This window comes from Chionomys nivalis, chromosome 2 (assembly GCF_950005125.1).
Source record: "Chionomys nivalis chromosome 2, mChiNiv1.1, whole genome shotgun sequence".
In the NCBI taxonomy this organism is placed as follows: domain Eukaryota; kingdom Metazoa; phylum Chordata; class Mammalia; order Rodentia; family Cricetidae; genus Chionomys; species Chionomys nivalis.
Window position 1 is genome coordinate 43848000 of NC_080087.1, and position 17015 is coordinate 43865014.

The 17015-nt window shown below is 40.1% G+C and overlaps 1 protein-coding gene across 3 annotated transcripts in view; it reads right to left on the reverse strand.

The window, feature by feature from the left end:
- Positions 1-16257, reverse strand: part of Clvs2 (clavesin 2) — an 82783-nt gene extending 66526 nt beyond the window's left edge. Inside the window, exons 1-2 of one of the 3 annotated variants that reach the window (XM_057763243.1) lie at positions 16001-16257; positions 14186-15079 (exon numbers count right to left, since the gene is read on the reverse strand). In XM_057763243.1, the coding sequence (XP_057619226.1) occupies positions 14186-14574 (389 nt within the window). In that variant the 5' untranslated portion in view covers positions 14575-15079; positions 16001-16257. Of the gene's footprint in view, positions 1-14185; positions 15080-15636 lie in introns of all 3 variants that reach the window. The other 2 variants (XM_057763242.1, XM_057763241.1) reach the window with 2 other exon arrangements.
- Between the last annotated feature and the right edge of the window lie 758 nt (positions 16258-17015).

Sequence of the window (17015 nt, forward strand, 5' to 3'; positions counted from 1 at the left end):
AGCGATATGATAGCAAAGAACTTAAAAAGAATACAAAAAGGAAACTAAGTCATGCTCTCCGTCTGCCAATAATTTGATTCTGTAAATAAAATATGCGATGAGTTCACCAAAAACTTCTTGAAGTCCTTAAACTTTCAGCAAAGAAGCTGGATGCAAAATTAAAACAAAAAATAGTAGGCATTCCACATACCAAGACCAAACATACTAAATGAGAGACTGGAGAACTGCTCTCATTCATAATAGAAAAACAAAACGAAACAAACAAATGAACATATACAAAGTAAAAGCACAAGAAACATATATAGATGCATAAACACACACATTTGAACACAAAGGAATCTGAGGAAAACACAAAACCTGAAAATACAATACATACATGAGACAAAGAACTTCTAACAATGATGTTGAGTTGGTTTTGTGTTGGCCATCTGTGTCTGGCATGAAACCTGCCCTTAAGAATAGTTTATTTCCTTAAGACTCACTTAGATAAAACTAATGGTTTTATTTGCAAGTGGTTATCATTTGGATGTAGGTTTTTGGATTAGAGATAGGGGCATGTATTCACTCCTTTCTGTTACTGGACCCCATCTGGTGCAGACTCCTACAGGTTCTGTGCATGCTGTCCTAGTCTCTGTGAGTGCATGTGTGCATCATTGAGGCTGTGTTTAGAAGGCTTTATTTCCTTGGTGTTTTCCATCCTTCTGGCTCTGGATGGGAGGAGTGGTGGGGAGGAATTGGGAGGAGTAGGAAGAGGGGAAACTGTAATCATAGTATAGTGTATGAAAAAAATATGTATTTTTAATAAAAAAGAAAAAAACTTGAAGTAAAACTAAACAAGAAAAATTTTAAATGTTTGAAAGAAATTAAGTTAGCCCTAAAGATGCAAAAACCTCCTATACTGACAGAGTAGAAGAGCTGACATTATAAAGACGATCAGCTTACAAAAAGCAATGTACAGATTCAATGCAATACCAAACAAAATATCCTTTCCATTTTTAAAAGAACTAGAAAAAAATCTTCAAATTCATATATAAACACAAAATACCTGTACATCAAATGTAACCTTGGGAAAAAAATAATGCTGTAAGCATTATAATATCCAATCTTGAGAGTGAAACACAAAATAATAATAAAAGCAGTATGATGATCTCATAAAATAGATACATATATTAATGAAATAGAATAGAAAATTCATAACTAAGATTACCCATCCACTGATTTTTTTTTTTTTACAAGGAAGCCAAAAATACAAATTGTAGAAAATACAGTGTCGCCGGGCAGTGGTGGTGCATGCCTTTAATCCCAGCACTCGGGAGGCAGAGGCAGGCAGATCTCTGTGAGTTCGAGGCCACCCTGGTCTACAAGAGCTAGTTCCAGGACAGGCACCCAAAACTTCAGAGAAACCCTGTCTCGAAAAAAAAAAGAAAACACAATGTTGGGGAAATGGATGGTATCTACATGTGTAAGAATTAAACTGGACCTTCATCTCTCACCTTTCATAAAAGCTAACTCCAATTCAGCTTCTATACAGCAAAGAAAATAGTTAACTGAGTGGAAAAACAGCTTACTGAAGGAGAGAAAAATTTTCCCATGTACCTTTGGACAGAGAATTGATACTATTGAAAAAATCACAAAAAAATGAAACATAAAACATCAAGAAAATAAACAATCAAGTCAAAATCAGGCTGTAAATCTGAGGAAAGAGAACCAAAGAAATAAGATACAAATAGCTAATATCCATTTTGAAAACATTAAATCCTTGACTGTCAAGGGAATGCTAACTAAAATTGCTCTGACTTTTTATCTCTCCCATTATAGAACAACTATTATTAAGAAGTAAAATGACAACCAAGACTGGAGAAGGGCCGGGCGGTGGTGGCACACGCCTTTAATCCCAGCACTTGGGAGGCAGAGGCAGGCGGATCTCTGTGAGTTTGAGACCAGCCTGGTCTACAAGAGCTAGTTCCAGGACAGGCTCCAAAATCACAGAGAAACCCTGCCTCGTAAAACCAAAAAAAAAAAAAAAAAAAAAGACTGGAGAAGGTGTGGAAAAAGAACAGTTACTCACTGTTGGTGGGAGTGTAAACTAGTGGATCCACTATGGAAATCAACATGGCGTAGAAATGTAACAATATGAGGCATAGCTTTTCAACCCCTGGGCATATACCCAAAAGACTCTACTGCAGAGATGGCTGCTCACCCATAACCATTATTTTCACTGTTTGCCACAGCTAAGAAGTGGAATCAGCCTAGATGCCCATCAACTAACGAATAGGCAAAGAAAATGTAATACCTATACAATGAAGTTTTTTATTCAGCTGTACAGGAAAATGACATTATGGAATTTGAGGTCAAATTGATGCAACTGTAAAACTTATACTGAGTGAAATAACCCAGACCCTAAGAGACAAGCACGACATTTCATTCTCACACGTAGATCTTAGCTTCAAATTTCCAATTTTGAGTGTTTAACTTGAAGTGCCCCCAGAAACCTGAAAGCTAGAAAGAAGACATTTGCAGGGGTGGGGTGTAGGGGAGATAATAGAACAATGGTAATACCAGGGCTGGAGAGGCTTAAGCAATAAGGGGGAATACTACCTAAAAAAAACCAGGGGTGGGGAGAGAGGGCTGACTAAATCAAATGGTCATATGGAAATCTATTATCTTGAAAACCACTTAAAAAGTACAATTTTTAAAATGAATTTGAAAGGACATGTCTTGCATGAATGGACAATGTTGCTCCTAGAAGCTACCGATTATTATTAAATGTAATCCCAATGTTAGGTCTGAAATGTTCTTTATGAGTTCTTAATCACCGCCCCCCCCCAACGAACAGCAAAATAATAGACAGTTCCTACTATTCCACTTACTTGCCACACCAGAACTCAATAAGAGCCAGTTGCTGAAGACACCACAAACCTTGATTTCAAGATATATAGATGTCAGACTGAGCTAGAAGTCTCCTCCCTGGTGGCTAGCTTTCATAGTTCCAGAAGGCATCATCCAGGGTACCAGAGGAGAAAAGTTATCAACAGTCTTAATATACAACGCTAACCTACAAGGTAAGATAAGCACTCTTGTGCACTAGTGGAATGCATGACTGCTATGGAGATAGTCAACCACTCACTCTCTAATTTGATAGAGACAGGAGGGAAATAAAAAGAGGTAGGAGGTGAGAGTAAAGAAAATGTGTTATACATATGCTCATAGTTGGGGAAAAAACTGCAAAGAATGATCTTAAGTTAGACTATCTACTTTTAAAAGAAGTAAGCATCAAAATTATTTTCAAGTACCTAGAATATATCCAGGTTACTACAGGTCTCAGTGTAAAAAGTCTAAAGATAGTCTTTGAATATGTAAAATAATAAAACTACTCAAAATTTGTATTACTCTTATTTATTTGTCTGGGCCAGGGTGGGTACAGTTGTGTACACTCTAGAGTTTAGGTGCAGAGCAGAGAACAACCTTTGGAAGCCAGTTCTTTCCTTCCACCAACAGGGTCCCAGGGGTTAAATTCAAATGTCAGGTTGAGTGCCCTTGTACCTTGACCCATCTTGCCAGTCCCCAATATCAGAAAACTTTTGGGGAGAGCTGAAGACTTCTGCAGCTCATCTGCCTGGAATCTGTGGAACATGCATGGTAGGTTTGGATCCCACTCTGTGGCTGACCCACATTCACTGTAGACACAATGTTCTGAGCGTGTTCTGAACTGGAGTTTGTCAGTCTGCAGACACAGCAAGTTAGAGCAGAAGGAATTTGTTTTAGGCTAAAATTGGGCGCCTATTAAAAAAAATCATTTTTAGTTTCTGAAATTCACAATAAAACCATGTTGAAGAAAGAAATTTTCATTTGCAAAGGCCTAATTTGGATATTCCCCCATGAGGATGATTTATCCTTGCATTACCCATAAGATTCTCAAATGTTATTGATATGAAAACATTATAAAATGTAATTTGAATCTGAAATATGCTTCAAGGGGGTGATGAAATTGTATGTAGTGAAAATCAACCATGGCTCCAGTGAGGATGAACCAAGAGACAATCTGTTTCAAAAAAACACACTTGGAGCATGGTCCTTCAAACCTGTATCAAAGTCAAGAGATGTATGCATATCATTATTCCTAAGGGAGCAAAACAAGGCAAATTACAGTGTAAATGAGGGAAAAACTCAGACATGCAAAATTTTCAAGATGAAGTCTAACCTTTCAAAAGACATTCAATGTCTTACTTCAAAAAGGGAACTAAACAGCCTGATATAAACAAATCATTTTAATGTTTAAGTTTGAGAACAGAAGCATTAAAAGGTTCCAGGCTAAGCTCATTCAGAGGGCAGGCCAACAGCACTCTCGACTTCCTCTGGCCCTCTGTTGTCAAACATGTCATATTCTCACCATTAGCAACACAGCAGGTGCTTGCTTTACAGAACATTATTACTCAGGCTCCCGCCACTGCCTGGAAAATACCCTCCACAAAGACATAACATCTACTAAAAAAAAAAAATCATCTCCTCGGGTATTTTCCCATCATTTTCTTTTTAAGAATATTTTCAGATGATATTTTTAAATTAAAGTCCACAACAATGGAATATTTTACATGTCTGCATTTGGGGTATAGACCTCAACTGTGTGAGTTCGGCCATTGCTGTCCATCTTTTGCCTATCAGGGAAGAGTCATGAATAAAAACTAGCACATTGTTGCAGCTCCTGACTACCAACTGTGCTTCCCAAAATAGCAGGAACCAAGGCTTGAATCAGTTGAAAGATGCAGAACACATAATAAGAGGAAATCACGCTTCTAACAAAGGGCAGCATACCATCCAAACCATTGCTCTCAAAGGAAATTAAACCTTCTATAATAATTTTTTCAAAAAAATCATTGACAGTCATAGCTCCTTACTCACTGTGTAGAAAGAAAGCAGTGAACTTCTCCTGGAGCCCATCAGTTAGAAAAATCAGTCTTCCTTACAGGCTATAATACATCCCTGAATTCATAAGTTGGGGTCATTTTTATTTAACTTAAAACCCTAATGTAAAACTTATAGCCATACAAAATGCAAGATAAAAGCACAGACTACTATTTATTTCTCTAATCCCAGCTTCCTTTTGTGCACTGAAAAAGCTGTTGAATGTCATTAAGTTTTCATTTCCTTTTTAAAAGTCTGAGATAATACCATTGACCCCGTAGGACAGACTGTAAAATGTGAGGCTTTGTGCCTACCAGACTCCATATTCAGGTGTGCAGTTCTATGATTCCTGCAGGCATCTTCTCTTTCTAAATTCACTTATTCTACACTCGGGATTTGGACCTTCCGAGTATATAGTCTTAGTGTCACAAAAACTTTATAAGGATAAAAATGAAATAAGGGAAGTGTAAGCTAGCAATTAGTGGTGCTGGGTCTGTAATGAAAACAAGAGGAGTATTTGCAATCATCTTTGCTGCTGAGACTACCTTGTCCTGCATTATTACACTAAACGACATCTTTTCCCCTTCCACTTCTTCCTCCAGTCTCCCAAATGTAGAAATAGAATTCGGTCTCCTGCTTCTTCATGTGGTAACTCACAGTCTTCCAGAGTCATGTGTCTGAACCTTTGACCATGGTACTGGGTAAAGCCCGATTGGTGGAATCAGAGCCAGTGTCACTCCTGAGGCATGCCTCATCCTCCCAGTTGCTATGTAAATACAAACACTTCAGTATCTTTTGTTAACTGAGATATTTGGTACAAATGTAATGTATTTCAGTGTTACCCAAACCAGCTTTTCCTCTGTGATTGCCTGCACTGAGCACTTAATGAATAATATTTCATTAAATTTCCTTTTACCTCTACATTTAGTCACCAAAACCCAACTATTTCTTTTTTTCCTTATATTCATGTATCTTTGGTATCCAATGACTCCTTTCCACCAGAGTCCTATCTCCATTGTCTAATGGCACTGTGCCTCTTTCTCTTTGTCACCTCTCTTTGTCTTTCCAGGCATCTTACCTACTCTCTTGTGTGAATCTACTCTTCTTGACAACTGCCTATAGCACTAGTCATCCATGGCTCTTCCCAAATCCCACCATTTCCTTAAAAGTCTTGCTTCTTACCTTACAAACTCACATCCCACAAGCTCACTCCAGACATTGAGATTTTGTCACACCGCAATCCTCCCAAAACACTGGTATATTTCTCTCCCCTTCCTTTTCCTCAGTCTCTTGAATTTGCCACTGCTTCTCATTTTCCTTGTTTTACCCTTCTCTCCTCCAGTATGCTCTGATATGTGAGGTTGTCTCCACTTATTGGAGACTTTGGCACCGTTTTCCACTACAAACCTATATGTCTCACAGGAAATCTCTGCTTGTGTTTTGACCTCATATGTCTAATCTTACCTTTACAGCTGTGTTTTCACACAGGCCCTGCACACCCAGTTCTCTAATATGATAGGCAAAAAATCAAATTATTTCCAGAGGATACAAAGCACATTGTTTATTCCCACACACAGAAGAAAACAAGCTACCATCGCTTGTTGTAAATATGTGGATTATGTCATTCACTTCAAGCTTCCCTCTCCCTCCAAAGAACAATATGAAAAGTTACCTATATAGGACAGAAAGTTATATAATAGTGCTTAGTAGGGGAAGAAAAATGAAACTTTGATCTTTTGTAATTAAAGAAATGAATTACAAGAAGTGAATTACAAAATGTGCTTCTCAAAAACACTCAAGGTGACCAGGCAAGGTTCTTCTTCTGCATCTAGCCAAGCAATTTTTGGCATTTTCCTTGGACCGTGTTTCCCTCCTAGAGTCTACAGCATCCCTGCTTTTAGTGCAAAAAGACCCAACTAAAATGCCAAATAGGTTGTGTCCTCTTCTTCCCAACCTTTTCAATATCACAGAGAAAATATGAGCTAGCATCCCGGTATCACACTGAACAGCACAACAGCTAACAATTTCCCTTTGTCATTAAATCAATCAACCATTATTAAAGTATTCATTAAGGATAGCCCAACCCCCCAGTTTTCATTAAACCACATTTTTCTAATGTCAGAAGCATTTCCTATTGGAAATGTGCTTGAGGTTGAAACAAAGACAAAGAATTGCTTTACTGATGCTGCAATGTATCATTAGTGCTAAAGCTGATGAACCCATCTAGAGGTTTTATATTACCATACGGTGATAATAATGATTAATAATAATACTTCTATCTGGGTAATAGTTAAGACTTTCAAAGCAATTTCAAATATATTATTTAATCTTGACATAATAACGAAGTCTCAGTACAGGTTTGAGCCTATTATTTTGCATGGGTCTCAGAGAACTTAAGTTTTCACAGAATCTTCGTGGGAAGAACGAGGTGAGTGTATATTAGAAGTCAGTGTCTTTTTGTCACCATTTAGAAGAAGGCTGTTTCCACTTCCTTTAGTGTCTTATATCTAGAACACAGTTTAATGAAGTTGATCTGCCTTTTTGTGCCTTATCGGCATGTACATGTGAGAACATAGGAAACTGGAAAGTCAATACAACATGGCACCTTCCTATTGAGCCAGGCACTCTTCAACCTAGCCAAAGTAAAAGATTTTATAGAGGAAAACCAGTAGCACATTCAATGGAGGCAGGATGAAGTGGCTAAGTCTACATGCCTTAGATGGAATATGAAAGAAGTCATGCCTGACTTCGGTCACTGAGTACAGATTAGCTGTACAAGAGAATCACAGAGATGTGACATCCACAGAAAAAAATTCATTCTATGGACAAAAGAAAGGCCAAAAAAAAAAAAAGAAAGAAAATCCACAACCTAAAATAAAACAGATTCCTTCCAGACAACACAAAAGCACATCAGGAAGCCAAAGTTCCAGGACTAGCTACTCTAAGCAAATGCCACTTGCTACAGTGTTTACTCTCAGAACACTTTTTTCACCTTAGCATTTTGTGCTCCCCCTTTTTTCTATACTCTTAAGATTAAGCAAGATTTTTTTAAATCACAAATGGATATTTTAAAAATTAACATTAAGGCTGATTCAGGTTGGCAGCTATCTGTTCACAAAAAGAAATCACTAATTCACTCAGTAGTCAATGGAAGCCAAGGATGTCCATAACCTAGTGCACAAAAGACGCAGAAGTGTTTTTGGATAAATAGATAAATAAAAGGAGGGAGGGAGGGAGGGAGGGAGGGAGGGAGGGAGGGAGGGAGGGAGGGAGGAAATTGAACAGTAAGACTAAATTTACTTAGCTAAATAGACAATGTGTTCCTTACACAAACTGGGTAGTTCACAGCTGCTCTGATGCCCCAAATTCTAACAACATCTATAGTATCTTCAACAAATAATTTGGGGCCCAACTGGTTGTTAGTTCTTTGTTCTTTCACATTTTCTCCATAAAAGTTATATATCCCTTAACATTACAAAGTAGATGATACGTGTTATGCTCGTCCTTAATACTTAAACATCTTCAGATAAAAAAATCACTCACAAAAATTATTTTTAAATCAAATTGAATGAAATGTTAATAACTCAGTTTGTTGCTTACTATCATCAGGGCATAACACACCAGAATAGATTTTCCTCCTGCTGTTAACTCTGTTCATTATAATAACAATTATGTATCTCCTTTGGACAACATTTAAAAAGCTTAGTCATGGCCGGGCGGTGGTGGCGCACGCCTTTAATCCCAGCACTTGGGAGGCAGAGGCAGGTGGATCTCTGTGAGTTCGAGACCAGCCTGGTCTACAGAGCTAGTTCCAGGACAGGCTCCAAAGCCACAGAGAAACCCTGTCTCGAAAAACAAAAAAAACAAAAAAACAAAAAACAAAACAAACAAACAAACAAAAAAAGCTTAGTCTTTGTTTTCCCAAATGGAAGAAACTCATCCAGTTACTAAAGATAACTTGCCAAGCTACTAAGTGTTGGTACACTGTTAGACACCTCATTTGAGTCATCCTGTAGTAATGCAAGTCCTTTGCTACTCTTCAACCTTGTTTAATACTGCCTATTTATAACATAGGAAGAGCCTGGACCAAACCTAGTCAGCGTGCTAGCAAGAGTTGTTTCTCTCATCTTTGCTGCTATTTTAGTACTATTCCACTAGTTGCGGCATAATTGGCCCAGTTTTAAGAGACTGTCCTATTTTTTTTTTTTCAGGAATCTGTCACTTTATCTCTTTACCACTTCCCAAGACAGCTTTTTATATCACCTTCAGGCTCTCTATGGTCTGTACCTTCGTTTGGCATCAGTTGCTGCTTCCAGAACATTGTTGAGAGAACTTCCTTACAGTTATGGGTGTTCTTCCCGGACAGAAGTCCCATGAAATGCCCATCACCCATTGATAGTTTCAACCTAATCAAAACCGACCCATAACACCACACAACAGTGCCCTCGAGTTTGTGAAGGTGCCGGGTCTGCACTGCACATAACAATAATGGTTCAAGTAAGAAATATTCCAAAATGCTGAGAAAGGAGCGGGATGGGGGAAGGGGAGGGAAGTGGGAGGAGGGGAGAAGGTGGAAATTTTTAAGTAAAAATAAAAAGTTAAAATTAAATTAAATTAAAAAAAACAAAAAATAAAAAAGGAATTTTTTTCTAAAAAAAAAAATCAGACCAAACAATTGAGTATTTTTAAGGATTGTTATCAGCGTGTCTCCCGACTTCTCTGGCTAATTGCCCATTACTATTTCAATCTATACACAGTTGCTTTTTTACTTCAGTCTACATCTTTTAGAGCACTTTAAAGAAGACTAAATCATTGCCTCTGGCACTAAATCAAGTTTTGTGTTCTATGGCTCTTTTTAAGTGTTAGATGGCTGAGCAATCTGTATTTCTTTTGAATGTTGACCACACTCTTTGGAGAAATAGGAGCATGGTCATAATTTGAAGGGAAGCCATAAATAGCTGTCCATTTACATGGTTTCTTTTAACTAAAAAGTTATACAATACCAACAAATATACAACAGTAATAAGCAGATTTCTGGATAATTTGGAGTATCACGGCCGTATCTGAACAGTGTGCTTCCTAGCTCTTCCAGAACTTTAATACTGTATGTGATAGTCAGTCCTTGTGACAAGACAGGGACAGGATGGCTGCACACTCTGAATTATCACTGTTAAAAAAATTGTTTTAACTATAGTTACATTTAATTATTTTCTAGTGACTATCAGCCAAGTTCCAGATGACTGTTATCTACAAACGTGTTAGTAGTGGGCTGACAATATACAATCCAACTCCAAAAATGTCATCTTACATTTCATATGGCAAATATTCATGAATATTCATGAATATCTCCAGTAAATATTACTGTCCATCGATCGAGTGCCCTCCCTTCTGTGTACATGTACGTGAAATGTGTGGTGTACAGACACAAGTAGAGGCCAGAGTTGACAACCTTTGGTGCTGTCAATCCTCATCTTCCATCTTCTTTGAAAGGGGGTTTCGGCAGTTTTGCCACTGTGTAAAATAAGCTGACCTACGAGATTCTAAGAATTCTCCTGTATCATATTCTTGCAAATGAGAGCACTGGGGTTACAGAGGCACAGGCGCTGTGTCTAGCCTTCACATGGATTCCAGAATTTGAGCTTAAGTTACCATGCTTTTGTGACTAGTGCTTTTCCACACTGAGCCACCTCCACAGCTATTATGTATGGATTCCAATTTCTCAGATATTTGTTCTTACTATCTAGAATGTTTTTCCTTTTGATTCTAAGCTTCCTTTCCACAAGAAGCTATCTCTTTTAGCTTCACGGCCATTATCCCCAGACTTTTGACAAAATTGACTGGAAAAATTGAATTTATCTACTAGTCCTAAGCAAGGCACTATCACTGAGGTGGGAAATGAGGCATGTGATATCTGGGGTCCAGGAACAACTGTGACAGTCAGATGGTGCAGCGTGACTATCAAATTGCTTATAATTTCCTTGTGTTTACTTCTATTTTCAAAAATTATGTTAGGCGATCTGAAAGGAAGAAGACAAATTTGTATGACTCTTCCAAGGTATAGCCTGATCGATGAAATACACATCATCTGAGCCTATTCCAGTTCTTTCTAAAAGAACCGCAGACGAAAGCAAAAGTCACTTTGACATTTTAGACTCTTCAGTTGCATTCGATTTATTATAGAGTGGTTACACTGCAAACACTCAGCCCCACATAATCTTATTGATGACTCCATGTCTCTGAAAGTTTTTGGAAATGCTTCTTTAGTTCTTCATAATGAATCCAAACTAAGTTGTGTTATATTTCCATAGAAAAAGTTACTATTTTATTTATGCTTGCCTCTCACATACACTTAAATGTCCAGTGTCCTGGGGAACATCAAAGCTTTTCTTCTTTATTCAGTACAGGAGAAAACTCACCTAGAATTTTTGGTAAAAACTCTGTAACTTTTATTTAAACTCGGCTTCTTTCTGAGTCTCTCTACTCTATCTAGTTCAGTAGCTTCTCTCACCAGATTAACTTTCTATAGACTTGGCTTTTTTTTTTTTAATTCATATATTTTCCTCTTAACTCTGTACTTGGAAAATTGTACATAAGTCTTTTTCCCTTAAATCACATGAGTTGGAGATTTTTCTCAGTTTCTGAAATTTCCCTGTATACACTCCCCATGTTCTTTCCTAAAAAGAGCATTACTTTTAAAAATAGCTATTCAATGCAAGGGTTGTGGTCAGAGTTAAGTTCAGACATGCAGTCTTCTTGAACTCAGGTGATTTGGGACTGTCAGGATGACAAAAGGAAAAAAGTGACTGTCTGAATCACAGAGCAAGAGAAGGCTGGGGAACAGGAGAATGTGGCTTGTGACATGTGCACCTAGCAGAGCATCATTACCAAGTGTCATAGAGAGAAGTTCCACTGGAATCAAGTAAGATAAGCCACAAGACTTAGAACAGAAAGAGGAAATCCAGATTGAGATGAACTGGGGCGGCTCTGGCCCTGGGAGAAACCACTTTCCTTTCATTTTAGGGAAAACATCACAACACTATTTCAGCACATATCCTGAAGATGAAGGCTTTCAGAGAACGCCAAGGTTCAGAACTCTATCTGTGTCCCTGTCCATCATTACATGTTGATTTGAAAGGTGGCATAGGTAAGAAACGAGAAGGAATGATTTTCTGAGTATTTTATAAATAAAGAAGGAGGAAATACCTGAAATTTAGAAAAGCCCTAAACCAGGTTTGTCCTTTTCCTGTTGATGTACTATGCCTTCTAGAAGAGAAGTGCCCCCTCAACCACAGAAATGATACTCTAGGTGTAGACCCTGAGACAGAAATGATACCCTAGGCATAGACCCTGAGAGTCCTTGTCCATAAAAGGTGGCTTCTCAATTTTAATTTTAACTACACGTGCATTTATTATTGCTTATCATCTTATATTGGCTTATTGAAAATAATTCTATGTGCCAATCAATAAATTCCCTCCCACTATAGATTTCCAAGGAGAGTCTTGATGATTAATAGCTTGTCTTTTATATTAATGCATTCAGTAAGCAACTAAAACATATTCTATTTCCTATAGCCAAAATACTCTTCTTACATGAGAACTGTAAGTAACAATCACTTTGGTGTGGTTTTTAAATTGTGACTATTTGCACACTTACAGAAAAATACAATATAGTGTGTGAGTGTGTGTGTGAGAGAGAGAGAGAAACCTGCTTTTCTAAAGACTTCAAACAGATTCAAGACATATTTAAATAAATGTCTTCATATCACCATGGTCCAATAGAGCATAACATCATAACTTAATGAATGCCTTTCTGATATAAGGAACATGATGTTCTGTGCCATTTTGCCATTTTGTTTTTATATTTTGGTAGAAAAAAATAGTTTGCATAACTCTATAGTGAACTCACATTAACAGAAAAAAACACTCAAAGAAAACATGTAGTCAACGGGTGTGATTTCATAGTCTTTTAAAATTTCCTGCCGCCCCCCCCGCAATAAAAATCAATGTAAGATTGATAGCAAGGGAACTCCATCCCATTTTATGGTTAATCTTGTCTGTGAGCTCCTAAAATCTGTGATTCTCCAGATAATAGGTAATTTCTATATTTACTAGGAAAAATTATCAGTAGAATCTTTCAATCTAGAGTTATAGGAAAGTATGACCAATTAAAAGAGAAAAACTATTAAAATATCCATTTACATTTTAACATACCAATAACACTCTCCGAAGTCTGTCGGGAAATCTGTTAGAGCTATTGTATCTCTCTTTAACTGCAGAATCATTTACATTGCTCCAGAAATAGGTTAAACTAACCAGATGCATCCGAAGACACTATTCACAGGACTGAAGAAACCAAATGTTTTAACAACTGCTTTCATAAATCTGATGAAACACGTTCAACTTTGTAATTGACAGAAACTACCTCGCCCTTTTTAGGAGCCTTTTATATAAGTTTTATGTCTTCCAGTCTGAGAAAATAGTTGTGATGAAGAATATAGAAATGTCACTGTCAGCCTTTTTCTACAGTAGAGGAAGTAAGAGCATTATTTCTCTTCCACTAAACAGCACCTGAGCTCACAGAGTCTTCTAGCCGATGTATCTTTAAGTTTCCCACTTCAAAAAGATGTGCAATCACATCAGACAGGAAGCAAACCCTTCAGATTAGTGACAGGTGTCGAACACAAACACCAGTCAGCCTTTATTTTCAGTGTCGCTGAGCATGCTCCGCGACAGAGGGGACAACTCTTCCTTCTCATTGAAGTGACACAGATCACATGATGCCTTCATCTCTACACATCACCAAGCAGAAAAGTTCCCAAGCAAGAAAGCTGCCTGTTCGTGGTTAAGTATGAGCCTGTTTGGGTGAGATAAAATGCCAGTACGAGGGACCCACAAAGGCAAAAATGCCAATGATGAATTAAAGAATTTCTTAAGGAAGAAGAAGGAAAAGTTGGCTCTATCCCCTCCCCGTTATTAAACATCAGGATTTAGAAGCCAAACGCTATTCAGTAGCTAATTAGTTCTCAGCATAATAATATGCTGTGGGGAACACATAGAGCTACAGTAGGAACTGTGTCAGTCAGCGTAGGAAGTTTTAAAGGCAAAAAATACAAGCCCTTCCCAGAGAGCTGACCTAGAGCTTATTTCTCAGTCCCATTTTCCCTTAGCCGCCAGCCAAACCATCAAAAGCATTGAAGCTGCACCACTCCAAAACTCCTCGGAGTCCACTCTAAAAATTAAAAGATCAAAAGATCATAAGTGAAATTTTGGCTTTAGGATTTACCTGCTCTGGTCCCAGTTGGCAGCAAACAGGACTAGAATTTTCCTCCCATAGTGGTCCAGATTGGCCAGGCCTCCAGGAAAGCCATCCTTCAGTGCCTGCTTGATGCCAGGGTCAGTAGCCTTGAAGCTTTTGAACATATCCAGGTTCTGCTGCCGATACTCAAAGTACTGGGCCAAAAGGCGGAAAGCCTCGAAGTGATGAAACTTCCTGGCCCGCAAGAAGCGTAAGATGAAAGCGTCATCCGTGCGCAGAAAGCCAATGTCTGGCCTAGTGATGACCATGTCCCTCACCTCCTGGATGTCCTGGTGCAGAGTGTCTGGGTTCTCATTGAGTTCCAGGCGAGCTTTCTCCAGGGTCTCAGGAGAGAGACCAGCTTGCAAATGAGTCATTGTTCCCCTGCTCCCAAGCTGTCCTTTCTGAAGCTCTCTTTGTGTGTCTAACAACGCACCTGGCCTTTGCCACCTTCACACCACACTCCAGACCCCAGTTCTAGCTGCTCTCTGCTTCCTTTCCTGTACAGGAAATGGTTCCTCTTCGTGTTCAGTCAAGTACCCTGTTGCTCCTGTTTTCCCCCCCAACCCACACACAGCTTTTCTGGAGAGTACTTAAACTTCTAACCCCAGGCCCCCTAAAAAACAACGCCTCCCATTAGAAGTGGGCCACTGGGCAGGCCCTGCCAGCCTGCCTCTTGTCCTTTATCTCTCCGAATAAAAAGAAAGGGGGGGGGGGTAAGAAATAAAAGAAAAAAAGAACCCCTAATTCCACTTAGCATCGGCGCTTCAGGTCTTGAGTCTGTCTTCTTCTCTTGCCTTGTACGATGTAAGGAAAACAACCCCCACGCACATCTCAGCCCCAGCACCGTGATGCTGCTGCGGTCCCTGCTGAAGGATGTGCCTGCCAGGGATAAAGACGGGAATTCTGATTAATAATAAGGTGGCTCTTCAGCTCTGAGCTCCAGGGCGGGGAGGGAGAGTCTTTGGCAGAAAGAAAAGGAGAGAAAGGAGGAGAAGGGAGCTCATTTCTCCTTCTGCTTATTCAAAGATGCTATTTTTACAGACTATCTTTGTGCGATTTTTACTTTAGGTTATTGTGGTCCAATTAGGGGAGACTGCAGATAGTGTGCACCCTTCCCTCCGCCCCTCGTCCACACACCGTGAACTCATAAGGCTCCAGCTGGGTTTTGAGTACCGTTGACACGGGCGTGGGCTCCCCCACCCCCGCCCCCAACTTCTGCCTAGTCTAGCCCTTTATTTCAGAGGACTTGCCAAGGGAGTGGAGGGTGAGGATAAGAATTGGAGGAGACCTCTCTGGGAGCATACATGTCAAAACCAGGGTGGATGTATGGAGTTGTAGAGAATGAAATAAAAAAATGTCTCTATCTTTGCTATAACCCCCCACCCCACCCCAGCCGCCCCCAAAGCCAGAAAGAAGAAAGAGCAGCCAGCTCCTACCAGCAAACCTGGAGGCGGGGACGCTAAGCAATGCGGCACTCCCCAGCATCCATCAGCACTGGCTTCCGCGGAGGTGGTGGCAGGGGTGATGCCAGCATCAACTCCTCTCAGAGGGATGGAGCAAGCAGAGAAAGAGCCTGTGGCGGTGACCCGGCTGAGGATTCGCCAGGAAGCAGCCTGGACCACCTCATCCAAGGACAGCCCGCTGCCTCTATCAGCAGGAAGGGTGGGAACGGGCTGAGCTAGGACCACTTCTTTCCCAGGTCCTCGCCCGGCCCATTCATTTTCGCCTTCGGGAGAGGAAGGAGGAAGAGGACCGGAACGCCAGGACTAGGCAGGCCACAAGGGCTGAGGCCGCCTTTACCTTTGTGCGCCCAAGCGGTGGTACGCCAAGGCCAGCACCAGCTGTCCCCCAGTGCGCTCAGAGCCGCTGGGTCCCGCGCGTCCCTGGGGCTGCTGCTGCCACTCCTGTGCCTGCTGCTGCTAAAAGAGGACTCGGCTCAGCCCAACTCCTGATTATCCCAGCACAGAGCTCAGGCGACGTAAGCGCTCGCGCACGCACTCTGCTCCTCTCCCTGCCTCTGAGGAGTAGGACCGCAATTTGGGAGGCGTTCAAATATCTATCCCGATCCTCAAGTTTAGCCTGCCTCAGGTCCCCAGATCCCAACTCGGGCGGGCTTCAACTGACCAGGAGGGACAGCTACGACCTCACAGCCTCCCCACACCCTTCGCCCACCCTTTGTGTGCTTGACCCTTGAGTACTGGTAGAGTAGCCCTTGTTCTTGATCAGTAATTGAGGTTGACAAACCTTTTTTCTGGTTCCTGTGGGGAGTGATTTTTGACAGAAACATTTTGTAATTTCTGCTTTTGTTGTACACAGAGCTATTTAATTTTAAGGACGACCACAGAGGTTTCAACACATTACTGCTGTTTACTCCCCTGAGGGAACTTACAGGGATTAGTTTGGGGCTGTAAAGGCTCCCTACTAAATTCCTGTTGAAGTGAATGGAAATGACAGGGCAGAATCAACAATACCCACAAGAATAAGACAATTGTCAAAAGACGTGTTGGGGGTGGAGGGGAGGCACTTGACTCCTAATAAATTTTATTGTCAGTTACTTTTAGAGACAGGCTTTTTCGCTTATGATGCATCTTTATACTCGAATTACCATAAATAAAAGAGCCCTTCAGCTTATGGTACCTGGAAACTACTTGAAAAAGGAAGAGGAAACGTTTTCAATTTTCAAAGCACCATGTGTGTTACTCAAACTGTAAGAAAGGGTCCTGAGTTCAAAAACCCCTATGCAGCAACTCTTTACTGCACTCAGTTTGGGGCAATGTTCTAAAGTCTGCGGATAGGAGGTGGTCTGGAAGCTACT